The 24896-nt window shown below is 46.6% G+C and overlaps 8 protein-coding genes across 8 annotated transcripts; 3 read left to right on the plus strand and 5 right to left on the minus strand.

The window, feature by feature from the left end:
• Nucleotides 1-6696: 6696 nt before the first annotated feature.
• Nucleotides 6697-8363, minus strand: F5Y00DRAFT_204000 (uncharacterized protein). Its single transcript, XM_048005408.1, has 2 exons — nt 7842-8363; nt 6697-7749 (listed from the first exon to the last, which is right to left on the minus strand). The coding sequence occupies exons 1-2, from the start codon at nt 8161-8163 to the stop codon at nt 7274-7276; spliced, it is 798 nt and encodes a 265-aa protein (XP_047867880.1). The 5' UTR covers nt 8164-8363; the 3' UTR covers nt 6697-7273.
• Nucleotides 8364-10856: 2493 nt separating this feature from the next.
• On the plus strand, nt 10857-12096 carry F5Y00DRAFT_251418 (uncharacterized protein; the record flags this gene model as incomplete). The annotated part of the gene is made up of 3 exons (XM_048009823.1): nt 10857-11131; nt 11208-11655; nt 11725-12096. The coding sequence occupies 3 exons, from the start codon at nt 10857-10859 to the stop codon at nt 12094-12096; spliced, it is 1095 nt and encodes a 364-aa protein (XP_047867881.1).
• Nucleotides 12097-12248: 152 nt separating this feature from the next.
• On the minus strand, nt 12249-13197 carry F5Y00DRAFT_204145 (uncharacterized protein). Its single transcript, XM_048005410.1, has one exon. The coding sequence runs from the start codon at nt 12893-12895 to the stop codon at nt 12461-12463; it is 435 nt and encodes a 144-aa protein (XP_047867882.1). The 5' UTR covers nt 12896-13197; the 3' UTR covers nt 12249-12460.
• F5Y00DRAFT_258910 (FAD dependent oxidoreductase) lies at nt 13025-14458 on the minus strand (the record flags this gene model as incomplete). The annotated part of the gene is made up of 6 exons (XM_048010787.1): nt 13025-13193; nt 13332-13476; nt 13535-13578; nt 13680-13804; nt 13855-13905; nt 13988-14458. The coding sequence occupies 6 exons, from the start codon at nt 14456-14458 to the stop codon at nt 13025-13027; spliced, it is 1005 nt and encodes a 334-aa protein (XP_047867883.1).
• A 330-nt stretch (nt 14459-14788) lies between these two features.
• F5Y00DRAFT_204262 (uncharacterized protein) lies at nt 14789-15996 on the plus strand. Its single transcript, XM_048005411.1, has 3 exons — nt 14789-15015; nt 15073-15440; nt 15576-15996. Exons 2-3 carry the CDS (start codon nt 15176-15178, stop codon nt 15752-15754), a joined length of 444 nt encoding a protein of 147 aa, XP_047867884.1. The 5' UTR covers nt 14789-15015; nt 15073-15175; the 3' UTR covers nt 15755-15996.
• Nucleotides 15997-16228: 232 nt separating this feature from the next.
• F5Y00DRAFT_204065 (uncharacterized protein) lies at nt 16229-18599 on the minus strand. Its single transcript, XM_048005409.1, has 2 exons — nt 17983-18599; nt 16229-17120 (listed from the first exon to the last, which is right to left on the minus strand). The coding sequence occupies exons 1-2, from the start codon at nt 18296-18298 to the stop codon at nt 16588-16590; spliced, it is 849 nt and encodes a 282-aa protein (XP_047867885.1). The 5' UTR covers nt 18299-18599; the 3' UTR covers nt 16229-16587.
• Nucleotides 18600-20717: 2118 nt separating this feature from the next.
• On the plus strand, nt 20718-22806 carry F5Y00DRAFT_228281 (CHL4-domain-containing protein). Its single transcript, XM_048006601.1, has one exon. It carries the CDS (start codon nt 21009-21011, stop codon nt 22632-22634), a length of 1626 nt encoding a protein of 541 aa, XP_047867886.1. The 5' UTR covers nt 20718-21008; the 3' UTR covers nt 22635-22806.
• Nucleotides 22807-24749, minus strand: F5Y00DRAFT_228283 (uncharacterized protein). Its single transcript, XM_048006602.1, has 3 exons — nt 24276-24749; nt 23954-24131; nt 22807-23892 (listed from the first exon to the last, which is right to left on the minus strand). Exons 1-3 carry the CDS (start codon nt 24456-24458, stop codon nt 22898-22900), a joined length of 1356 nt encoding a protein of 451 aa, XP_047867887.1. The 5' UTR covers nt 24459-24749; the 3' UTR covers nt 22807-22897.
• Between the last annotated feature and the right edge of the window lie 147 nt (nt 24750-24896).

The raw sequence follows: 24896 nt of genomic DNA on the forward strand, positions 1-24896 counted from the left end.
ATGCTGGGATATGCACGGTACGCGACTCGCACTAAGCTTGCCTTGGTCGGGCACTGACCAACACAGTTCGAGGAGGAGTACATATGTACATAAAAGGTTGCCCCTCCTATGCGACGTTCTACTTGGGTACATAAAACAGGTACTTTATACGTAGCCCCTCCTTATAGCCAGTAGGCGATTGGCAACGGGCAATGAGCAACAATTATAATAACATCCATCAATTGCTCCGTCAATTATTTGATGAGCTGTAATGCACGTTAGGTATGATACATGTAGCAAAAACACGTACCTGAGTTGCCTACATCGGCAGTATCACCATAGTATCAGCATAGGAGTTTCGAGAACTTTGAAAGGTATGCAGGTATAACTATTACCTTTTCGTTCTGTTTGATATTTGTGAAGGTTAATTACATACATGTAAGTACTAAGGTTCTTGCCTACTAAGGTTCTTGCCTTGGCTGGAAACTTTGTACAATGTAACCTGCAGGTTCGTTCCGTTCCTGTTTATGTATGGTTTTTTGTTCTTCTTCCAACTTCATGTAATTAAGAATGATAACATCATACTTTTAACTTCGTGGATTGCGTCCCCTTTGTTTGGCGCCGTGACACAAAACGGGCACAGGCAAACCGTGATGTCAATTTCCTGCTTCAAAGCAAGACGATCGCCAGGTACCCGTCGATAACATCCCCAATTTGCTTTTTTTTTTTTTTTTTTGGATCTCTTTGCTTTTTCTTCAAGTCTACCGGCAGTTGATCGATGGACCCGGGGAAGGATACTTGATCATTGTTAGAATTTCTTTTATTCCCTTCTACGATATCAGCGCATCGTTTGTAGTCTTGCCTTGCAGTACTTGCAACTTGCAAGTAATAAGTCCTTGTACCTAGACGAGATAGTTACCGTGCCTTTGGAGGGTTGCGGCTATGTATGAGTATGTCTGTGTATGCAGCACAGTACGAAGACGGGTTATTCATTGTATGTGTTAATAAAGGGGTGAGATCGACGCCAGCATGGGTCAGGGATGATGGGGTCAGGGATGCGGCAGCTTATCGCACAATCTCCATGCGTTACCAGGATTATGATTGGCCTCCTCTTAGAAAGACTGCCAAGCTGTTTTCGGCCTTCTGGTGGGTCGACGGACAAACGCCGTTACGTTGAACATACGCAACATTAAAGTTGACCCAGGGGATTATTCATTACCTACTATGGTACTCCTCGCGAATCGACGACGCTACTATATATGTATGTACAGAACTCAATAATAGGAGGTAACATATGATACATCGCCAGGCACGTGTGACTGTACTCAGCCGGCCGGACGAACGTCTTGATAAGAGTTGGTTACGGCTAGAAGTTACCGGTACGTGTTGTCGGGTGCGGTATGTACCTTGAGATTTTTACCTTTCATATAAGGTATATACCTTATAACATAGTCAAGCCCAGGGTATATTTGCTATACTCGAGGCAGATGCTTCTAATTACCATGTATACACTAATGGTCGATCAATGTAAGCCGCAGGGTGCAGCGGTGTTAATTCGAGGATATTGGAATGTCCCTTTTTGGTATTTCCGGAGTGCAAAACCATCATCCATCGAGCCACACGCTGAGCTTGATGGTTCGAGTATTATTTTCCAGCCTGACCGGATTCCAGTGTGACTGGATTAGAAAGGACACATCACGTCGTACAGCAAAGACATGATTTCCCGGTTAGTATGAGCATGCTGACATGGAGAGTTGCGGTGCTAATATGGACTTTAATTTTTATTTTCCATTTCTTTAAAAAATACCTACTTTTCCCAGCAACGTAGCGGGTAGTTCGTTGTGTTTCTTACGCTTTAGGCATAACTCCAGACAAGAAGGGATTCAGTCGGATAGAAATCATATGTAGGTACCTAGTGGTATTGGCTCTTCATTACCATTCTCTGATAAATACATAGTACACCACCGGATAATATGCCTCATTCACATGTATGTATAGAGCGACGTTGGCGGGATCGTCTTACACGTGTAAAATATACAAAGCTTTGCTGATCCGGATCTACCCAGCTCGGCGTGTATACGTACGTGCTTCGAAGCTTTTCTTGATCGACAGTTCCCACAGTTAAAATATCGTCAACCTGATCGACAGCACCAAATACTTGACTAAATAATGTAGCGGTGAATATTAATCCTCCTACATAGATGAAACTGACAAAACTTTCCAATAAACTTTGAAGAATACCTAGGTAGGTAGATACGTAGTAATAGTGCTATCATCTTGAGCGTTGTTGTTGTCCCGTACCTAGTAGGTACTTTTTTATGTTCTTCCTACTATTTGCCAATGGACAGAAAGGTCCGTGGTCACGATGAGGGGTATCGCCCGCCCCCTAGTGTAGAAGGATTTAACTGTATTTCTCTCGTCTACCGTCGAACGATATAGATTGGTTGGGGAAATGCACGATTTGATGAATGCGGCGCGGTGACGTCTCTCGATCGGGATCAGAAACCCCTCAGTAAAATAAATAGAAACGGCTAGGGCTGGAAGAAAGCCGTTATTACACCAGGTTGGATCTTTAGCGGATTTTCTCGTATTCCCGATTTCTAACCATGTAATTTAGCATCAATCGTCAATAATACCATGCCACAATCCCATGGTCATTTCTGGATTAGCTAGAGCAGTAAGCACATAATGTTGTGTAAACCCAAGCATTTCAAGGGGCAACGATTCTCCAAAAGCTGAGAATGTCGGCGCCATTATTTTACGAGTAAAAACATGTATCCGCTCTCCGAGAAGCTGATTTCATACAGCCGGTAAGCCTGACAACGGGGAATCACATCATCACGCTGTAACATTATTCTCCAAGATGGGCTGCATCGACTGCAGTCTGGGCCATAAGGGCGGCACGCCGAAAGCCATTGTAAACCCACTACGCTATATCATTCGTTGAAGGAATGTTAGGAGGTCCGATGCTACACGTGCTCTATCCGTCAGCCAGCCATCGCAAGATCGACGAGTCACGAAAAGGCCATTCTTCAAAGACCCTATTTCCCCACACCCACGCCCACACCTACACACCCTCTTCCCCAGACTCTCTACTCTTTCGAAAGCCACGCATTGGAGAAAAATCTATGCAGGGTTTGTGCAACTCCTACCGTCAGGGCCCCAGTTACCGTAGTCTATGGTACCTAGTAATAGGCATGAAGACAATGGAATATCTGTTGTTAGTGGTTGCTAACCATCCCCGCGCCGCCCGCCACCTAATGTGGTCGTGAATGATACCCCTCACTTCGGACCTACAACGCTGAGACCTGCTATGTACATACATATTGTCACACCGCAGCAGGATATTCTTCCTTTGAGAGAAGGGTCTGCTTCGAATCTTCGATTTACGCGCGGATCTATGGATCCACGTTGAATCGGCAGCTACTACTCAACGTCAAGAATCGACGATTGCAATGCAGTAATAGAATTACTCGGTAGGTGAGTCCAAGATGCTCCGGAAATAGAGTATTATTTCGAGTTCTTTCTTTGATATCCAATTACCAATATCTAGTACTGGTGGATAGAGAGCGATCTTCATTGCCATTTTCTACATAGTACAAAAACAGATGGTAATAAAGACGGGACAAGGTACAGGGATCTATAATGAGTATAATGACGCTACGACGTAGTAGGTATGTGTTTAACTCCTGAGCACACACATTTATCTTCCGCCGCAAGCGACAATTGCGACTGATGCGTTGAACATACTACATAGGATTCAAGAAAAAAAGAAATAGAAGAACAACACACGGTAAAAACATAGATATAAGATAGAATTAACTACAACAAGACAGTATTGTATCATGGAGAAATGAGGCATAAGACTCAGCTAACGCCAGGTAAGCCATGTTGGTATAGGATGCAAGCCAGGGTCAGCGTCATCGATATGTATACCTACTCAAGAATAACAGGATATTGCCAGATGCTAGTTAAGAAAGGGAAGGACCCCGTAACAGGAACATTTCCTCAGCATGGGACTTCAGTCCAGTGGGCGGATAGCGTGGATTGGGTTGCTGGCGAGTGCCTTGCAGAAACCTGGGGTAATGGATCCCGTACAGCATCACTCATCCCGCTCGTCCCGGATAACTCGAAGAGTCTTCTTCTATTCGACTAGGATGAACCCGAGTTCTTCCCCAGATGCGGTCCGTCGAGTTCCTTTAAAGTTCTATAGTGTATTCAAACATATACATAGTCGAATGTATTTATAAATCTACCTCTAATAGTCTTAATTAGGAAGATGCTTATTTCCCGAGCAATACCACGTAGGCAAGCAGCCTTGTGCAGCACAGTGTAAACATTAATTTCTTTATTATATCCCTCTCTATATGTATCCCGTCTCGGCCGTGTACTGTACAGTATTTGTCGAAGGTCTGAATCCTGATATTACTTGCATCAAAGTCCTTGCAACTGATGCCGTTGTTGGCCATGTATCGTATTGCATCTCGTTCCCGACGCTCGACCCCTCCCAGGGTCTTGCCGACCATAAAAAACGATCTATCACTTTCTATCACCTGCTGCTGTATGCATGTCTACCAACCATAACAAGTCCAAGGATAGCTTGGCTGTCTAGGGCCATTGCAGAAGGAATTCATCAAACAGCTGCATTATTATGTTGGGAATTGTAGATCTGCGTCTTAGCAGCCTGATCATCGTCAGAGCACGCGCGTTGAAGATCTGACAGCCGCAGACAGGTCTCAGTTAAAGCTGCAAATATGCAGTAGCAATACATAGAACCGGTAGAACGTAGCACAACTACCCTTCAACGTTTATCAATTTTTAGGACGAGGGTGGTGGTACGGATAATAATCCTGTGCCGCTATAACGCAGCCAGCCTTCCCGCCTCAAGTCAGGACAAGTCGGGCATAGAAATGAGCCGCGCAGACTTTCTCGTCACATCTAGTGAAGTTCGTGGAACATGCCGCATAGAATTTTTAGTTCCAGAGGCAATATCTTGCGACTTTCCACCAAAAATCAGGCACATCCTGCTCCGTGTGTCAACATAGGTATTCGAGCCTAACCACGAATGAGGCACTCAGTATACCACATTAGCTTCAGTTAACCTTCTTGGCCAGGTAAGGGAAAGGATCGTCGCTTCAGGGTCCAGATTGATACCTAGAGTAATGCTCACTTGTCGGAGTTCACTCCATGCCACGCCTAATCAAATAGCCAAAAGGTAGGTAGTTAGAATTAATATTGTAGCTTGTGAGCTCAACAGCCCCTAGTTTGCGCTCAGCTTGGCGCCAAAGACGAGCGTTTTTTCGGCCGAGAGAGTAATTGGAGCGTTGCGTACTAATCGTTCGTTCTATGTCACAACGATACGAAAAGAGGTATCATACTCAATGCTACTTAACGTACCTAATCGATCCACGACGCTATCGACATAGAAATGGTCAAGGTAGCATGATTCTTACTTAAATCAAGGTGTATGTATTTGTCTAGTGTATGTACTTAGATGTGTATATGAATAACTAAGAACATATACGTTGATTGGCCTATGTATTTACCCTCCTCCTATATACATACACTAGTTCTCTACTCTGCCCTATGTTGCCACACCTTCAAACAGGTACATTAGTCACAGCCACAATCCTCGTCGTCTAGTTAGTGTATATACATAATCTGCTCTGAATCTTTGTGTTCTCCACCTACCTACTTTTATCGTCTTCGTCGTCGTTTAGAGTTACGTATAAAGCCGCCTCTTACTTAGTGTCAAAATAGCTTATCGTCCAATAGGGTCTGTTCCGCTCTCCTTTCCATATGTTATCTAAGTATACATATGTAGCACCTAGATAGAAGCTTCAAGGCTTCTCGGTTCCATATATTTGATAAGCTGGGATCAATGGTGTAATGACGGAATGTTAGCTGATGCGAAAGGGGGGGCCAATCCCATCTGGTCGGCACATCTCATCTTACAGCTGCAAGCCACCTTCTTACAGCCCCTCCAAGCGCTCTCGGGTTTGAAGATAATGACGAAAGGCAAATTATTAGGATGCCTCTGCCAGCTCTGCCCATGTACGCACCCGAATTACCCTCTGAAACTTAACGACATGCTATCACGTCGCATTAAGCCCACCAGACCCTCCTTTTCCTTTCCCTAACGCTACTCAGAAACATCGTGGTGATCACCAGGCAGCCCAGAGTAGTTCTCTCTCTATGATTTAGGCTAGTTGCGAACATGTGATGTGCCAAGTCTTGATCTTAGATCCTGACAGGTCAAACTAGTCGCCATTTCTAAGCGATACGAGCCACATAATTCACGCCAAGACACTTTTTCTTGGTCTTTGAATTTGTCTTCTCATTCGGTGTCTCACCTAAGGTATGGCTAGGATGGCATCGATTTATTTTTCCCTCCACCACCAGCCGCAACCACAACTACAAACTCACTATGTAGATGAAGACAGTCCTCTACTCCAGGTAGCTAACATATGGGCTGCTCATGTACCTATGTAATAAACCCCATCTACGGTAGGTTAAGCAGCCCCTGCTTGCCGGACCAACTTCCTCGCCATTGCCGTCTTTAAATCTCCCGTGACTTGCTACCGTCGTGCTCGGTTAGCGTGTCCTTGCTCAGATCTGCTACACACCTCCTCACCGAATGAGGCGAATGTTATTTTCTCAAACATAGTGTGGCGCATAGCATCTAACTATTGGTTCCTCAACAACCGAGAGGATATTGTCGGGAGCCAGCAGACGCGAGATAAGCCCGTGAAACCCGCCTATCTCCCCAGCTCGAGAGGGTGTTTCGACCCTCGAAACACCTTAAAAATTTCAACTTGGATGTACACCAGCACGGATCTTCCGGGAAAAGACGGTGCGGCGAACGGCATTCCTATGTCTAGGTACTTGCTTCGCTGTATAGTTTGCCGATGTAGGGCACCATGATATGAATACCTACATAGGACCAGGCTCCTCGCCACAGACGTCAAGCACAGCCGAAAAGACACGACTTCAACTCTTCATATCGTATAGATAGTCGATAGTCGATAGTCGCCCTATCAGCACACCACTAACTTTTCCGGAATACCCCGAATATTAACCACCTTTGCTGATATCCCGTATAATCCGCGACCCCTATGACGATCGTATCAACCCAAGTGTGTCTAATCGCAGGTAACCCCCCACGCAAGCATTACCACCCTAGCCAGACGAGGCGACACGGTCCGCTACAGCCCGTCTCTCCGCAATGTATGTCTCCCACGCATTACCGTCGCATCGCTTATCCGATAGGCAGACGAGCCCCCCCCGGCTCGGCTCAGTAGTACTCCCTCCCAACGTAGTAATAATCACCAGCCAACTCTTCGGCATTCCTACGACCCTGCGCCTGCATCGCGTGCTTGACTCGGTTCGCCTCGAGTCTCTCGGCCGCCGTCCTCCGGGTGCGCGCCCCGGCTTGCTCGATACGGCGCTGGACTTCTATCGGAGGGTCCGGTCCGGGAAGTAGACACTCGCGGGGCAGGGGACCAAGTTCTGTCCAGACGTCATAGTAGCGTAATGCTGCATTGATACCGCGCCACGCGAGCTCCGGGTCAGCCGCGTGTTCGACGGCCATCATATCCGTGAAGCCCTGCAGTGTAAGCATTGGCATTCCACCGTATGGAAGCTGTGGGCGCCCAGGGTTGCGCACAGCGACGCGGTGCTCGAAGGACCATGCTTCGCATGCAGCCTTCAGCTCGAAGTCTGCCAGGTCTTCTGGTTGAAACATCACATTCGGGGCTAGGTTTGATTTCCCTAATTTCTTATTAATTTTTATCAAATATGACAAGCTTCTATCTAGCTTATGACAGGTATGCACTAGGTAGGGGAAGGATTAAGGCACCCACAGACGTTGTCCCCCCCTACAAATCCGTGCACGTCTAAGAAGGCCGATAGAGTCTCGGGCGTGATAGTACCTGCACTTCGGGAGTCGAGACTGGCGAAGAAGGCAGCCAGTAGGGCTTCCATTAGTTGTGTCGCCGTGCCGTCAAGATTAGATAATGGTCCCCATGTCATTGGCTGACGTATGGTATGCGGTCGTGGGACGCCAGGAACCTGTCGGAATTGTTGCTGTGCAGACGGGCTCGGCCGGGGAGGCAGAGAAGGGTTCACCGGACCCCGGAGCTCGTACCCGGGTGGGCGTGGCGGGATGGGTGGTGGAGCATCCATGAAACCGACAGGAAACCAGATTATAGTATCACAAACTCTTTTCTACAACCTTGCACATGTAAGGAATGGTCATACACTTCCTTTATGCATTTATTTTTCACTGCTATAGCCGCCATAACCATCGTATCCGAACATTCAGCCTTAACCTACGCCTTAGCTGAACGGACTACACTCCAATTCTTCTCAGCCGCACAAAATGGCACAGCAAAAGTCGGTTAGTTTTTCCCTTCGAAGTTCGCATCAGGTCAGTGTGACATAAGTGTAGTTTACCTAAGCCCAGACGAGTTACCGTGCGAATGGTTCATGGCTGCCCAAGTAATGTGAGCCAGTGCCGAGATGACGTTGGACCGGGTCTTGAGAACTTAAGAGAGTCTAGAACGTGCAGTAAGCCGAGGGAGATCTCAGTCTCCAAGTACCTTCAGATGGGTTAGCTTGGCTGACGATAGCCGCATCCGGCGGCATCTAGCCCCTGTCGTTCGGGTCGATAAAAGCATTAGATCCTGTGCGTCTGCAGCCACATGGTGGTCTAGACCGCTCCGAAAAAGCTCGTGAGATGCATTAGACTCCCGGCGAACTACTGGACGCGGAAATTGAGGACAAATTAGGGACGAGTTTGGGGTAATGTTAAGTACATACATAGTAGGTCCATTCAGGATAGATGATGTCGTCGCCACCCTAGCTAGTTGGCTTGTATGTAGAGAGCATCCCTAGCATGACGTCCCGCTAGAATACATAGTCTATCTACCCGTCTATACTATATATGAAGCAGTTCGAAATTGACACGCACATCCGCATGCTGCGATGTGTCTCCTGCATACCGTCACCAGGTTGCTTTTACCCTTATATACGCGGGAATTGCCGTTCAAACCCAGAGGGTCTAGCCAGGTCTATGCATAGCCGCACGAAGAAATTGCACAGGTATAGATAGAAATTAAAACATAGTAATCCACTCGTTCTATACCTAGTTCACGATCTGATAAGTACTAGTCCTGAAACCCTTCATACTGACAGTATGATGCTGTCATATGCGAGACTAAAATAAGACGACATGGTATCGAACTTGGTTTAGCAAACAGCAGCATTGATCTAACGGATACTAACAGGTAGGTTTGGTGTCTTCCCATCTGGACCTTCTATTAATTAGGAATGTCGGCAGTAGCGCAAACCTGCTTTGGTTTTTTTTTTGGTTCTTTCAGGCCTCTTACCTTCTATTGAGGCTCTCATGCATAGTCTCGAAAGGAGGTGTAAGCAAATAACTCCGCTGCCCGCCTTTGCATTACATATCTGTCGTGTAACAAGTTCGGGGGCGAAAGGCTCGAATGTTAATGGTGACGATGCTGTATCAGGGTTCGGTAGGCCCCGCTCAAGTGTTCATGGCCTGATAGACTCGGCACTTTCATAGCCCATGGTGTTGAGACTGCAAGCTGGTCTCTACGATGGTCAGAGGCAGTCCTATCTTCCGTATCTTATGGGAATGTGTTGATCAAACCAGCTTAATGCCGCTCTCATAGGAAAGCGTGAGCTAATTGGCCTGCGAATGAAATAAAACCTAGATCCATACTGTGCTAATCGGCTTGCCTCAGTATCGAGTATTAGTTTAGAAAAGAAAATAACCGATAGTTGTGCTAAGAAAATAGCTTTCAGTATAAACTTAAGTCAGAAATCAAGGCATTAGTTTGAGGCATCTTCAATGATGAATGTTTCTGCCGGTGCTAATATTTCAAACTCTCTTAAACTCTTCTTAAATACTCTACTTGTAAGTAATTGCATACCTACTAGTAGTCTTATCCAAGTTAAAGTGCAACTACTCGTGCCATAGGATAGGTACCTACTTAGTTTCCTTCTGCAAAAATTATGAGAACTACGTACTAGCCGTGCAAGTCACTTGAATAAAGTGCTATGCTGAACTTAACAAACTTAGCTAGGTATGGCTACCTGTGTATAATAAACTTTGGAAAGATATATTGTATACCAATTGTGCTGTCTCCTAGAAAATGCAAACTACCTATCATCTCTATACATCGTTTATACATGAGTAAGGTAAAGGAAATCTGTTACACACCTTAATAAGTTAATATAGGTACCCATAATCTAATTACTTAATAGCACTAGAAACTCTCCATCATAGAGCAGACTGAGTTATAAAGGTTTAATCATGTATAGAATATAAGCGCCTACAACACTGCCAGCCGTCCATAAATGAGGCAGAATAAGACCTGCATGAGATGAAACAATTAGGATTTCCAGGAATGATGCCAACTATATGAACTACATCATGTGACAACACATCATCCATCAACTGTTTAAGATATTCCATGTCGCTTTAAATTAATACAATTATAAACTCCAAAGGGCATCTGAAGATTTACAGAGACTAACGATCGAATATACTCGCTCTCAAAAATAGCTTTCCATGAATATAAAAGGCTGTGAAAACGAGGCAGTGCAATCCAAGTTAATGCGATGGGAGGCAGCCGTTATAGGAATTGACCGGCCATAATTTGGCCAGCCATGTTTCATCCCAGTACCAACACCACCCTTGGGATCAGCTCTGAATAGGACAGCAGGTAGCAATGCCTCGAAGCACAGGACTCATTCAAAAGAGAGGTCCTAACCTTGTTGTCTTATTTCCTTAGTTACCATCAAGCTTAGGTACTCAATTAAATTCCCCAATTATTCCTATACTATACGAGATGACTCCTACGAAAAGCACAGCACCTCCAGGTAAAAATAACTATAAGAAGAGAAATACCGACAGACCGTCCTGTATATTCTCCCCTCTCCCCGCTCACGAGTACGAGCGTAGCTTAAATCCAAAAGAGCTCGATCAATTCAACCAACGAGTGCAAAGGCTAGACAAACGGGTCTGGCGTAACTGCAACAGACGCAATGTATCCGAATTCTGCTGGGAAGTCCACGCGTGGGAGGACGTATTCGACCAGATCCGAGAAGAAGACGCATTTCGAATGTACCTAACCTACTAAAACCCCCGTTCAACACCAAGTACCTACCTACCGAGTATCATCAAGCTAACCCGACAACAGGGACAAAATCGACTACACGGCGCTTGAAAAAGACAAACACGGCAACTGGCAAATAATCAAGCGAACGCCAGACGCAACTCTCGGCTTCCAGCCTACCCACGGCGGCTTCGAAGCCCAAGTCCAGAGCGCAAGAGGCAACTGGGTCCCTCTCTCCCGGATCTGCGAGGTAACCCGCGTCCCCTTCGACCGGGACGCCGACGCTCGGAGCCTCGTGTTCCCCTTCGCCATCTACGAGGCCAAGAAGAGCTACTCCTCCGACTTCGAAGCCGAAGCGCAGATCGCGCATGCGTGCGACCGCTACCTAGGACTGCTAGACAGCGTCGTCCGCGACCCCAGAGACCCTGCCAAGTACCAGTGGCGAACCAGCCGCGAATACCAGATGTTCGCCTTTACGTCCTGCGCTTCGGAGTGGAGGGTATACGCCGCTCGACGCTACGGCGAGTATCACGTAAGTCGCAACCAGCATCTATTACCTATTACCTAAACCTACCTAGGACTGCAGCTAAGCCCAGCACAGAACGTAGAGACGATCTGGGCAGGTGACGTGAGGTTTCCAATCCATGCCGTAAGTCTACTAAGTATCGTGGATCAAATCCAGAGGTGGGCGGCCGATGTCTTCCGGCCGTTTGTTATCAAACATTTGGACATACGCGCAAAACTCTCCGTGGACAGCACGCTCAAGTGGAATAGGCAAGGATTTGTTGGTCCCGAAGCCGCTGGGCCGCCGTGCGTCATGAGGACATATCGTTGTCGCGATGTATATAAATGTACGAAAAGACTTAAATTCGTGCAGACTGATGGCGAACTCGTTCCGCCGGAAGTGCTAAGCCGAGTCTCGAGGCTATACTCTGGTACCGTAGTAGTTAGAGAGCTTATCCACATAAAATAGTGGTAATACCATGGAAGTCCTTCGCGGAGGTTTAAGCACATACTTGTGTACGTATAGATTAGTTATATTATTATTAGATCATAGAATAAGTGTTTACCTGAGAGGAAACGGACTTGTAATAGAAGACATCATATCATCCTTCGTAGGAGAAGTTCGTATTAGACAAAGAGAAGCTATTATTAATAGTAGTTAAAAAGTTCTCTCGCTGTCTATTAACAATTCTTACTATACTATGCTCTATAAACAAGGCATTCATGCCTTACTGGAGTCTATCGTTACGTAACTTAATACAAACAAGATGACTCGCTATACGTAGAAACCTACCGCTGTCTTCATCGAAGGGGCAAATAAACTTCTCCCTCAATCATAGCAATAAATTGTTAGCGCTCGCTTCATAGAGACGGTTTGTGTAAGGGTTGCGATCACCAGGTTTTGTAGGCTCCCGATTCGTCAGTATCGACCAGATGAAGCGAATAGTAATGCTGCCGAAATCCGAGCCTTTAAGCCTTTTTGTTGTCGGTCTTAACTCGTCCGGAAACCACTCTTCTAGAGTTCCTCCGGGTCTTCCTAACTCTCGCCTAACGTCCAAGTCCTCGCTACCCGCGATCATGACCCCTACTGCGACACCAGAAAGCCACGTCCACATCAGGCCGTCACCACCGAAACCGGCCGAAATCCACTCATTTGGCTGTTTATAGCCAGCGTTTAGGACCTTGTTACTCCGTAGGTCTGGATGACGGCCTGTTAATGAAGCATCCAGCTGGCCAACAAATGGTAGTAGATCCCCTGTGACGCTCATCACTCCTGACCATGTGTGTACAGTTCTCCCGCCATTCGACGCCGTTTCCCTACCCTAAAAGGGCCCGAATATCAACGGAAACAATCCATTGAGATGAACAACGGCTAGGGGGTCCAAGAAGGCATCGTTCTACACGCCAATCATGCTTGTACCGTGGCCTGCTGCGCGCGAGAAACCTCCACTGGTAATAATATGCCCCGGACTTCTCTGGTTCGCTGGTCGCTGCATAGCATTGTCACATGTTTTCCCATGCACAACAGACCAGGCATATCTTTTGCCTAGATTAAAAAGGCCAAATCTATGTCTACGTAAATTAGTATTTATCCATCCTCTAAAAACCTTATAGGGGTCATAACACCCCATGAGGTTAGTTAGTAGGCCTTTTGACTCGTCTCGGGAGTCAAAAAGAGGAGGGGGAATTCTTGCCATGACTTACCCTGGCCTCATCGCAGTCATGGTTCCGAGGATCCCGGTCATCTTGCTACGCAGGCCGGGCACGAGATCGGGGGCGAAAGCGTTTGTAGCGTGTACGATGTGATTGCATCTGAAGTTGCCACGCGTGGTTCGGACCACATAGCCATCTTATGTATGAAAACATTCTATGTCAGCTTTACAATTCTAGAATCCTAGAATCTTCACCGTCCTTGGTCGAATGAGCGGAAACGATAAGGCTTTCACACTTACTACTGAGCGTTAGCCATTATATACCTTACAAAGGTGAATTCGAGACCAATTTAGAAAGGGAGGGCTGAAAATGACAGTATGGGTTGTATATAATACGTACCATGGGTCTCCCTTGACTGAGTCAATGGCAACAACGTTCGTATGTGTCATTATATAGAGAAATGGTTTATACTTGAGTAGAAGAGTATTCCATATGGAGTTGACGAAATGGAATGGTGAGATCGTCTGTGGCTAAGGTTAATGTAAGAAGAGGAAATAGAAAGCTTGAGCATTACCGCTGAATCGTAGGATAAGGCTCCTTCCACTGCCTGGCTCACATTGAACCTCTGCATAACCATATTAATATTTGCATGCGCTTTTCCATTTTCTTGGAAATGAGTCGATATAAATTGTTAAATGGCAACTTACCTCTCGCGCCTGATCCGCGCCAAAGGTTGCAATCTTAAATTCCGGAATCCACTGTGCAAATAAACGCGCCTTAGCGAACGCAATTTTGCAATCTCGTTCAGTAAGGTATAGTTCTACCATCTCCTTCTCGCGGAACTCCGTATAGCCATCGCCCCGATCTATCTCTTGGCATAGCTCCCTCAGCACTTTGATATGAGCTAGTTGGAATCTTACAAGCGCTGCGGCACGATGGAGACCTATAGTACTCCGTAGTCTGTGAAACATCTCATGCGGTGCGCAGTTCAAAAGACCATTGCCACGGCCCGTTCCGCCCCCACACATCTCTCGGGACTCAATGACGAGAACGCGCCGTAGGTTGTTCACACGTCTGGTTTCAACCAGTATGGAGTTGGCGGCTGCGGCTGCGGCGATACCAGAGCCAATGATTATAATTTCGGCCTGATCCGATGGTATTTCTTGTACGATGTTCATGATGTCCGGATATGGCGGATCTTTTAACTAGTAGGACTCCGTCGCATCAGGCGTCGGGGGTCCTTCTGGGTGGTGCGCTCGTTTCGTGACATCATTGAATGTATCCTTTAAGTGGAATGCTGCTTTTGTGGCGAACCATAGGGATTTGGTTGAGGACTGAATACCGCCCATTTTGAATATTTGAGTACTTGGATGTGAATGTAGGCATATATGGATTCGAATTGAGTATAGATTGGATGAGAATTAATAATATGTCAAATTTAAGCGAGGGTGAACGATAATCAAGTGGAATATTGAGCGATGATCGGTTTGAATGTTATATGGAAAATATATGAAACTCGACACATATGTAGTTCTTTGATTGAATTCAACGATATAATAAGAAGGGAGTAGGTATTAGACCTATACCTTCCTATATTTTAACTCTCGACTTGAAGTAGGTGTTGCCGTTGTTTTAGGGGTTGTGACTTGTTAGTCATCACACACAAAGACATTCTACGGCAAGTGGTTCGTGTGTTACACCCCATCTGGGCTGCTGGGGAAGATGTACATATCTAGTAACTTCCATCCACCTTTAAGCGCATCGTCAAACGAAGGACTAAGTGAATTCTCAGCACATACATACCAGGTACATACATGTATGTCTGTCCTCGTCGTTGAGATTCAATATAAAATTCAACTAAATACACTAGTTGAAAAAAAAATAAAAAATAAAAAATGGTGAAAATTCTCAGAATCCTGAGTAATAGCGGACATCAACTATCCCGCTCTTACCCGCCGTCACCAAGAGCCATGCCATCAGCGCCAAACAGAAACACAAAGCCTAGAGCCAGCGCAGACAAAGTGGCTACAACCACGCAAGCACATCACAAAAACAAGAAGTCTTCCTCTCAAAAGAAGCCCCTGCCGCTCCCGGGGCCGGGTCAGGTCAGCAACGCCACGCAAGTACCTGTAGGCGGTGAAGGCGTGAAACTAGATCGCCGTAAGTGCCGTTGCTATCTCCGTTTTATTCTCCCGTCTTAGAAATACACATACCTACCTACCTACCTATGTAGACAGAAAGCTAGGTAGTCGTATAGGCGATGAATAAGCGTTGCTGACATATTCATTGCTGCAGTGGGCCCGTTCGTTGTTAACAGAGACGGCTCGATGAGCCGAATTTCCAACTGGGCCAATATGCCCGAGTTCATGCGGAAAGATGCGCTGGTGGCGTTGGGCAGGCGAAATAAAATGCGTCTGGATGCACTTAGAGCCAAAAGGCAGTCTCCAGAGGGTCAATCCGGGAATGGAAACTAATATATTCAAGGTGTACATATGAATATAACTTTTGGGATATCTAGGGCGTTTCAGGATGGCGGCACAAAAACGAGGTTGAATCGACTCTGGCAAATATACACGTAGTTGTATATTGTATTAGGTTAGGCATTGTACATAACTATGTATTTGTTATTCATTCAATTGAAATGGTGATTAGATAATATCTGGTCCCGTCAAGGAAACACAGGAGCATTGTGTCAAGTATAAATGCATACCTATCTTGTGAACTTATAAGATCATCCCTTATGATAGTAGATCGTTGTGGACAACAAACATAACATAACCCTGCTTGCCCTAATAGTAAGAGGCCAGTGAAGCGAGTAGGTACTAGCGTTGAGGTGCGATGTGGTACCTTACATGTCTATTTGTAAGCAATGGTAACCGGGGATCCGGGGGTGAGTGGCGGATCCGTCGGGGGCGTTAAAACAAAGACGGTGGGAGACGCTAGGCTTCCAACGTAGATTCCGGTAAAAGCGCTAACAAACTCGAGGGAGCCTTGGATACGCCCTCGTTCACTTAGAGAAAAGATATTCTTACTACCGCATCAAAACTACGGTAGAATATATAGTTTATAGGCCATCTACAAGATTGATATCACGAAAATGGTGATCCGCTAGGCAAAACATATGTATGCTCATATATTGCTCATATATTGGAGTAAAGAGTAAGGCGATTACCCTCGAATCATGCTTCAAAATCAGACGTGATATATCCCCAAAGCCGCCGCCGCCGCCTAACAGTGCGCAACCAATATGATTTCCCCGTAACGCCATCATTAAATGTTTCAATGGTATCATCATGCTGAGAGTTTACTATGAGGCCTTCTCGGCTTCCGTCTTAGCATTACTCTCCGACTCCTTGCCAGCTGGCTTCTTCTCATTATGCTTTTCCAATAACGTGGAAATTAGCGTTTCGTTCCCGCCCGTCTTTTCCATGACAAGCTCCCTTAACCATTTGTTCTCGGTCTCTAGAGTTTGAATTCGGACCTCGAGGGTTCCGACCTTGTCACTTAGCTCCTTCTCGCGCTTTTCGAGAGCTTGCTCGCGAGCTTTCTTCTTAATGCGGAATCTTGCGCTGGCGGCCGTATTTCGCCTCCGCTTGTCCTCTTCCGCAGCTAACCGGGACTGCTCCTCGAAGGACAACTGCCGGCGAGGTGGAACAGCAGGATCAGCAGACTTTCGTTTGTCTCCCGTCTGCGGGATTGAAGCCCCGTAGGTGTTCTGTGGCGAGCCATTGGGAGGGAAAGTTGGCGAAGGCTGAATAGGTTGTAGGTTCCCTAGGTTGTCTGAGAAGGCTGAGACATTTGGTGTTGAATAAGGGTGAAAGTCAAACCCGTTGAAATCGCCTGAAGACATGACGTGACGTTAAAAACTGTGGCCCAATTGACAAATGCAAAACAGAATCGTGACAAAACCTTTCTGAGGTGCTAAACATCATCGATGACGACTTAGTGTCTCGAGAGGGATATAAGTTTAAGCCATTGCTGTGAACTCTCGACAGCAGACTTGGTGGATTTGAGTTGGCTATTGATCTCAATAACCTACTCCAGATCACCTAAAGATCACGGGATATTGCACCATAGCTCGATTGCGCAATCGCAGGGTAGTCTTTCGCGACCATAATAGGCACTGGCACAGAACGCACAGAACACACCTAAACCGAGCGATCGCTGCAATCCAAATGCAACATGGACCAACATGGACCAACCCGCACCAATCACGGCTCGAACACATGAAAACTCATAGTGGGGCAATCATAAAGAAGTGCCAAAAATGCCACAAGTGCCATTAAGTGCCAGGCCTGTGATAAGACGAGGGACTCCGCTTGGTGGACACACCCCCAAATTCTCTCTTCTCCCACTGACACCTGGGGGTGGTCGCTGCAACAAGGCGCGGCACCAACCATGCGAGCTCACATAGGCGATTGGAAGGTAGATGGTCAGTGTACCAACCAGCCAACCCAGGCACGAACGGTCAAGCGAGGCTGCCGAGCTGTAGGTAGAAATGAAGACCCTAGAAAAGTGACCCTCGACGTGCACACGCCATCGTGTAACACCAAAGCGCAATAATGATGCGGGGGAATTGATGGCGGAATCCTTCATCAATTGAATTTGAAGAAAATTGAATTGGATAATAAATAAGAAGGAGTAGGAATCGGGAAGAGAAAACAACAACAGAAAGACGTTGGGGAAACCCGTTTCTACTAACCTGGCAAGTTGAAGTCAAATCCCGCTAAATCACTACTCATTGGCCCTTCTTCTGTAGGCGACGTTGTTGACTGCGTGTCCAAACTAACGCTTGATGAAGCCTGTTGCTGCTGTTGCTGTTGTTGTTGTCGCTGCTGCTGGCTCTCGCTCGCATCCCAATCGATGAAATTGGTATTAGTGAACATGGCTAATTCATCGTCGAGGTTTCGTAGATTTTCCTCCGGTACTGCAGTAGGCTCCGGGACTCTGTTCAGGTCTTGTAATAATTGTGACACGTTCACGGCCTGGCCGCGCCGGCTGGAGTAACTCGGCGGCATATTTCCAAGTGACTCTCTTTTAACGAGCTCGCGAGAGCTTGAGGGATTCGGTAGCGTCGAATCGATTGTACCGCCCTTCGCTACGGGATATCAAAGCAGTGATCGGTGGCGGGTACGATTGTTTTATCTTTGCTAGATAAGACGGCGGAAATTTGTGAAGCGAGAGAAGATGACGGCGGGTAGCAGGTAGAAGGTTTGTGTAAATGTAAATGTAAAAGTAAAAAATTAGTAGTCAGGTAGTGTTCGGATGAAGTACTTCAAATTTGTGGTAGTGGGTCAAAGGAGCGCCGGACAAAAGCGAAGTTTGCGGCTAGTCACCACCGATTTTGACCGATGGGTGATGGGTCCGCCTATAGCTTAATAACAGCTGACGCTCGGTTGACGTTTTAGGGAAGATAAAAAAAAAAAAAAAACTATAAAAAGCCTCCTCTTGCCCCTCTTTCGTAGCCGATATCAATCGGTATTAGTCAGTATACGTAGTATAGGTACCTGCTGCGCTTACACCTCCGTTATACACAAAGTCTAACGTTAACCGTAAACTCTTTGAAAGTCTAGAATTATTCAACGCTGCATTCTCCAAAATCATTGATAAGTTGGAACAAAATGAAGGTTTGGGAAGGAGCAAGAAATTATTATCTGATTCCAAATTGGAGACGCAGGATTGACTTTAGTATCCATGTACTGTACATACTTGCATCTACACTACATACAAGTTGGTTAGTTAGGTTGGTTGGTCCAATGGCCCCTCTCATGATCCTACGACGTAGACCCGAGTATACCAGAAGCGGCATACAGTCCGGGCTTTGAGTGGATGACCTATTAGTCAAGCAAATTGGGTCGGACCAATTAAATGTTGTGGAGAGTTTTAAGCTTCCCACCTCGCCCACGCACCCGCGTGTATTTATACAGGCAATACAGGAACCCCCACTACTACAACCTGTCTGGAACTACTTGGAGTCTTGGACCCTGACTATCCCAAGCCGTCCTGCATGGTGATTGTTTAGAAAACTTGGCCTTGCTGTTCTCGACAGCTTTCTTATGCCCGTCTATTCCACTCTGTTACATAGTCCAATTTACTATAATAGCTATAATACTTGGTGGAGGGGACCCCTATTCTTTTCTTTGACCAAGCAATATTACTCTCATGCTTAGAAATCATGGACCAAACCAATGAGAGGGGAAATGGGTTATGGGGACACAAGATCGCCAAGGCCCTATAGCCCTTGCATGTGTTGCGAATTCTATTTTATCTCACGATATTATCAGGTAATTATTTCTTGTAGGTTTGTCTGCTTAGATGTATGTACTGTATTGATATGCTTGTCTGCTATACCACACTGCCACAGTACGTGCCTCAACCTGGATTGGTGGCGAGTCAGATCGACAGATCCATGATGGTATGATCCGGACGTGATCTTGATATATGCACGCAACGAAAAATAACATATCAGCCTTTAACTACGATAACTCTTGACGTCAACTTTGTTAATCCCTTTGTTGTACCAAAAGTCAAGTATCTTACACTACAGCTCCCTCCCCTATGCCACCAATCATCTTAGCAGTATGTAATTGGTACCTAGGGTCGGTACGGATCCGTAGACTGGTAGATATGCAAGTACGTGCATAGAACATCACAAGAAAAGTCCTGATATCTTAAGGACCTTACATATGAGAGATATTTCTTGCCTTACCCAACAGACCCAAGAAAATCAAACCTCCATCCCGCACTCGTTCGCCAAGAGTTCATCCATCCGCTATCGGGTAGCGTGGGGTAGTATGTACTTTTGTACCTGTAACTTGTAAGGACAAGTCAAGGTTGAATTCGGGTGCTCGGGGCCTCGGTATCTTGTTGCTTAACTAATAAAAGATCCATTCTGCCGGCGCTTCTCAGAGTTGCGGCGACGTCTCAGGGATGCTTCCCGAGTTGCGGGAACCTATCGGATGAACATATGCGGGTTCCTTTATTAGGAAGGAGAATCCGTCAGCTGCCCTGGCGCATACACTATATGTATGTGCATAGGTATGTATGTCAGTATCTTTCTGACTTTTATATAAATCAATCGGGAAATTCATATATGTAAGTCTTTGAATTCTATCTCCCGAGTCGCCGTATGGCCAACCAAGGAGAGCTAAGGATTGGTGCACATCCATGTACGGTATATTCTGAGAGAAAAATTAACCAATCGCGTATTTTATATTTCCGAGTGGGATACTATATTGGTGTTTGATATTATGTATGTTTTTGAGAATAATGATGCTGATGCATTGATTGAATAGTACATTATCTTGCCTATGTGCTATGTTTGATGACATAATCAGACAGCTGGCAGTACATGATAGCGTCTGGCAGCCACCTGTGCTATAGATTATACCCTTGTTAATAATGATCTTGACGTACAATAATAGATTACAACAATATCGTCAATAGTAATGCGATTTGTTCTCAAACTCTAAGCTCAGCTTTGAGTTATCACCACGCGCTTAGATAGAGGTTGCATTTTAATCATTTTAATTAAATCGGGTTGGGTAGGACAACAGGAAAACCGAACCATTCATCATACCAAAATGCGATAAGAGGCCATAATTCTCCGACGCGTCGCGTGTCCCACTTCAACCTCAGAGCATCAATCAAACATACTAGGTACTTCGACTATATTGTTCGAAATTGAAATATTTAACCAAGGGAGAAAGAATACAAACCGATGCAGTCATGGCACGACTATCGTTGCCAACAACAGCCCGTCTTTCCCCATCCTTACGGGTTGACCCCGCGAACAACACCGTGATTAAAACTCTTAATCGCCTCTCGCGATCGTCGCTACTGTCGCTTGTGCTGGACTGGTTAGACGAAAGAAACCAATACTTATGCCCGCCGCTTCTCCGCCGACCAGATGCTCCCCAAGATGAAGACGAAGATGACTTTTATCCTCCTGCGGAATCGCTTGAGGAGTTAAGAGGACTCTATGAATCCATGCAGGCTAGGAAGGGCGGCCGACGCGAAGTAGTCGATAGGATTCTCGAAGGCGATTGGCGATACGGTCTTAGTCTATACCAGCTAGCAATGGCAGACCTACAATACCTATACGATCACCCTGGCAGTCTCAAGTGGACCGCCTACCGTATCCAACAACTGAAGGTCCCGGCGCACGAGGATGATGCCGAAGGCCCAGAGAGAATAGACAAGGAATCGCTTGCTGTACCGCGTTTCCACCCGTCTACCTTCTTACAGAATTTGCAAGCCGAAGTGCTTCCCGACGTCAAGGCGCATTATAACTTTGACCGACCAAAGGACATGCCGCTTCTGTTGCTGCGCATTTTCATTATCGACTCCCCTTATAACACCGACCTAGCGGTCTCAACCCGGCATCGCGGCCGTCCTGGCAGCAATGGTAGCAATAAAAGCATAACTACGAGCTTTGATGCCTCTAGGACTATCTACATCGCTTTCCCAGACGCCTCGCCGCACATCTATATATCTAAATCCGCCGCCGGGGGCGCTTCCTCGTCAGCAAGCGCGGCGGGCGAAGCCAAGAGCCTACGCGCCCTTATCGTGGAAGGCATTCCAAAGGCGCTATCAAGACCACGCGAGCGGTATACTTTAAAGGGAACAAACCTAACGACGAAGAATCTATCTACCATGTTGGCAGTGAAGGGCGCGGGTCGCACAAATGCCGCAGGTGGCGGCTGGAGCATCTACGCTGGCACAGGAACCTCGGATTTGAAAACCGACAGCCCTTTGCAGACTTTACTGCCCACACCACCATTATCAGACGCATCGTCTATCGACACTGATAATACAGATAGCGATAGCCGCAAGCGTAGGAGGCCTGTGAATGATCCAGCGGATGTAGAGGATGAGAAACAAGCGAAACAAGCACGCTTGGCAGCACAGGCGCGTTTTGGCAACGCCGCAAAAGTGGACGATGGAAAGGGGATAGAGAGATTGGACGTCTTAATCGAGGACCCGTTTCCCGTAGATATTGCTAATTTCTCAGATGATGAGGAGTCTGAGATTCAAAGGGAGAATGAAGATAGGACAGCTGCACTGTCGCGACAGTCGTCGAAGGGACGTCGGAGTACGCTTAATTTGAGCGTATTGGTAGAAGATCAGGAGAATGCCGATGATACTGGCGGTGGAAGAAGAGACAACGACTGGGCACCTCAAATTAGGCTCTCGTTCCACGGGTCTCACGTCTTTGCTGGCATACGGCAGTTAGTTGAAGCAGGGATTGTTGACGGAGAGAAGATGCCGGGGTGGATGACGGGCGAGGAGGGCGTGACGATCGGAGCCGTGCGGCACGGTAGGATAAAAGGCTTCAAGGGTTCAGGATTATGAGTTATTGCACTATAAGCACTTCCTGCTGTTGTTTTGTCATGGCTGGCGTTGTCGGACAAGGAATTGCTATGCATAGGTAGCCTTGGGTGTTTGCGTTCTGATTTCTAGGAACGAGGTATGTCGGATAGGTTATCATATACCCAGTGAAGCATTTCGGGAGCGGTCTAATACGAAGAAAAAAGGCCTTATTCCTCTTTTTACCTTCAAAGTGTCCATTAAATGAACTCTTCTGATGTCTATCCTTCGCTTTCTAGTAATCTGTTCTATTCGTCTATAGGAAATACCTTGGTAGTATTCCGCCAGGCCGCCTCGCAAACCTCTTCTACCGAAACGCCTTTGATGCCGGCAACGATCTTTCCGACCCGCTCGATCATACACGGCTCATTGCGCCCCTTTACCATGGCGCCTTCAACCCACTTCTCTTTCTTCACGACTTTATAGCGCTCTGGCACTTCCGGTTCCTTCTTCTTAGGCTGCTTCTTGGACTGTTGCTGCTGCTTGCCCTTGGGTTGCTGCTTTGCCGGTTCTGACGGCGTACTAGTGCCAGTTGTTTCGGTGCTGGTACTCGTACTTGCGTCCGGTTGGGGTACGTCCGCAGGCTTCGGCGCGTCGATGAGGTACTTCCAGCCCTCGTGGCTAGGACGTACTTCGCACCAGGGACCGTCGGTCTCGAGCATAAGGCGATCGAGGTGGATTTCACGGACAACGGCACAGTTCTCGGCGGTCTTGAAACTGCAGCCGTTGGTACCGATATACAACCCAAGGTCCATAAGCTCGCGCATTTCCTCGGCGGTGCCCGTGAAACTGTGGACGACGGCGCCACGCTCTAGTTTCTCGAGCCGCGGGCCGAACTTCTCTTTTAGGAGGCCGACGAAGTCGGCGTGCGCGGCTCGCGAGTGTAGGAATAGGGGCAGTTGCGGTTTTAGGGATACGGCTAGGTCGAGCTGTGCGGCGAATGAGTGGAGTTGGATCTTCTTGGAGCAGTAGTGCAGGCGGTCATAGTCGAGCCCGAACTCGCCGAAGGCGACGAGTGGGCTTTGGCCAGCGCTACTGCCCCGTGCCTGATCGATGAGATCTCGGAGTTCTTCGATAATTGACGTCGTCCTTTCAACATCAGGCTCGTCATCTTCCGAGATTGGTTTAGAGGGGTCTGCATCACAGGGCATCGTGTGGCCGTTTGTATCTACATGGGAGTGTGTTGTACTAAATATAGCACTAGAACAGGGGTGAATGCCAGCGGTGGTGTATACAGTACCGGCTTCCGTTCAGTCAGCTAACTCCGGTCCCAAGTCAATAAGACAAATGTGAGTTTTACTTACGGTATTCTCTAGCTATCTCAAGAGCATGCCTGGAACTTGTGAAGTCAGAGCCCGTAATTATAAGTTTATGGCAGCCGACTTCCCGGGCTCTCGATACGACGGCGCTTAGGTCGTCGGGATGTCGTTGGGTACCATGATACTGGCCACGGAATATTGGGTCTGCAAGATTGATACCAATCTAGAGAATAACATTAGTGATAAAACTAAAATAAATGAGAAGCAAGTAAGTTAAATTACAAAAATTGTGTCTCGGAATGGCCATAATGATTAATATATCAGAGGGGGGAGGGACTACATTAGTGACGTTCAGGATTTGACTTACATCAATATACCGTGGTTTGTAAGTTGTCTCATTCGCCGGGCCAGATGCCGGCACAGAATCCGGCTCGCCAGCAGACATCCTAGGAACCGACAAACAGACGCCTCTAGTAAGAACACTTATAATTGATAAGCGTTTGGGACCTAGGCGTATGAGACGGAAGAATAGTGGATTCTGGAAAAGCATCAAGGATGAACTATCTCAACAGGGACTCGTTATTTCCCCATAACTACCTAAGGCAGCCAATATTTATAGTCTCATCTGTCTCTCGTATTATCTTCAGACTAATAGCAACTAGATGTATTGATTGCATGGGTTAGCTGGGTGAGTCACTTTTAAGCGTAGGAATCTGGGATGAGCCTCAACGTTGTTATTTGATTTATTAGATCTTTGTTGGAAGGAGCTCAGGGTGTAATCCACGTCACCTGGTATGCGATAAGGTACAATAAGGGCTGTAATGCAGCTATTTAAGTAGGGCTTATAAAGCTATTAGACTTAAAATAATCAACGTACATTTTAACCGATTAACCTATCTACATAGTAACTTCACTACCGTCCCGACGCCTTTCGGCGTTACGTAACGCCTTCTTGGCGTGGATTCCTGCAAGTAAACCAGGAATAAGG

This window comes from Daldinia vernicosa (genome assembly GCF_022497035.1).
Source record: "Daldinia vernicosa strain CBS 139.73 unplaced genomic scaffold F5Y00scaffold_8, whole genome shotgun sequence".
Lineage (NCBI taxonomy): Eukaryota > Fungi > Ascomycota > Sordariomycetes > Xylariales > Hypoxylaceae > Daldinia > Daldinia vernicosa.

What these genes read in the sequence shown, in the direction of transcription:
- F5Y00DRAFT_228283 (XM_048006602.1), bottom strand. Translation starts at nt 24,458, where the DNA reads ATGCTTTTCCAGAATCCACTATTCTTCCGTCTCATACGCCTAGGTCCC. An exon ending in ACAAACCACGGTATATTGAT is followed by an intron (nt 24,132 to 24,275) that starts GTAAGTCAAATC and finishes GTTATTCTCTAG; the next exon opens with ATTGGTATCAATCTTGCAGA. An exon ending in TGAGATAGCTAGAGAATACC is followed by an intron (nt 23,893 to 23,953) that starts GTAAGTAAAACT and finishes ACTGAACGGAAG; the next exon opens with CCGGTACTGTATACACCACC.
- F5Y00DRAFT_228281 (XM_048006601.1), top strand. Translation starts at nt 21,009, where the DNA reads ATGGCACGACTATCGTTGCCAACAACAGCCCGTCTTTCCCCATCCTTA.
- F5Y00DRAFT_204000 (XM_048005408.1), bottom strand. Translation starts at nt 8,163, where the DNA reads ATGGATGCTCCACCACCCATCCCGCCACGCCCACCCGGGTACGAGCTC. An exon ending in TGTAGGGGGGGACAACGTCT is followed by an intron (nt 7,750 to 7,841) that starts GTGGGTGCCTTA and finishes ATAAGAAATTAG; the next exon opens with GGAAATCAAACCTAGCCCCG.
- F5Y00DRAFT_204065 (XM_048005409.1), bottom strand. Translation starts at nt 18,298, where the DNA reads ATGCCGCCGAGTTACTCCAGCCGGCGCGGCCAGGCCGTGAACGTGTCA. An exon ending in ATTTGACTTCAACTTGCCAG is followed by an intron (nt 17,121 to 17,982) that starts GTTAGTAGAAAC and finishes TCATGTCTTCAG; the next exon opens with GCGATTTCAACGGGTTTGAC.
- F5Y00DRAFT_204262 (XM_048005411.1), top strand. Translation starts at nt 15,176, where the DNA reads ATGGTGAAAATTCTCAGAATCCTGAGTAATAGCGGACATCAACTATCC. An exon ending in AGGCGTGAAACTAGATCGCC is followed by an intron (nt 15,441 to 15,575) that starts GTAAGTGCCGTT and finishes TCATTGCTGCAG; the next exon opens with TGGGCCCGTTCGTTGTTAAC.
- F5Y00DRAFT_204145 (XM_048005410.1), bottom strand. Translation starts at nt 12,895, where the DNA reads ATGAGCGTCACAGGGGATCTACTACCATTTGTTGGCCAGCTGGATGCT.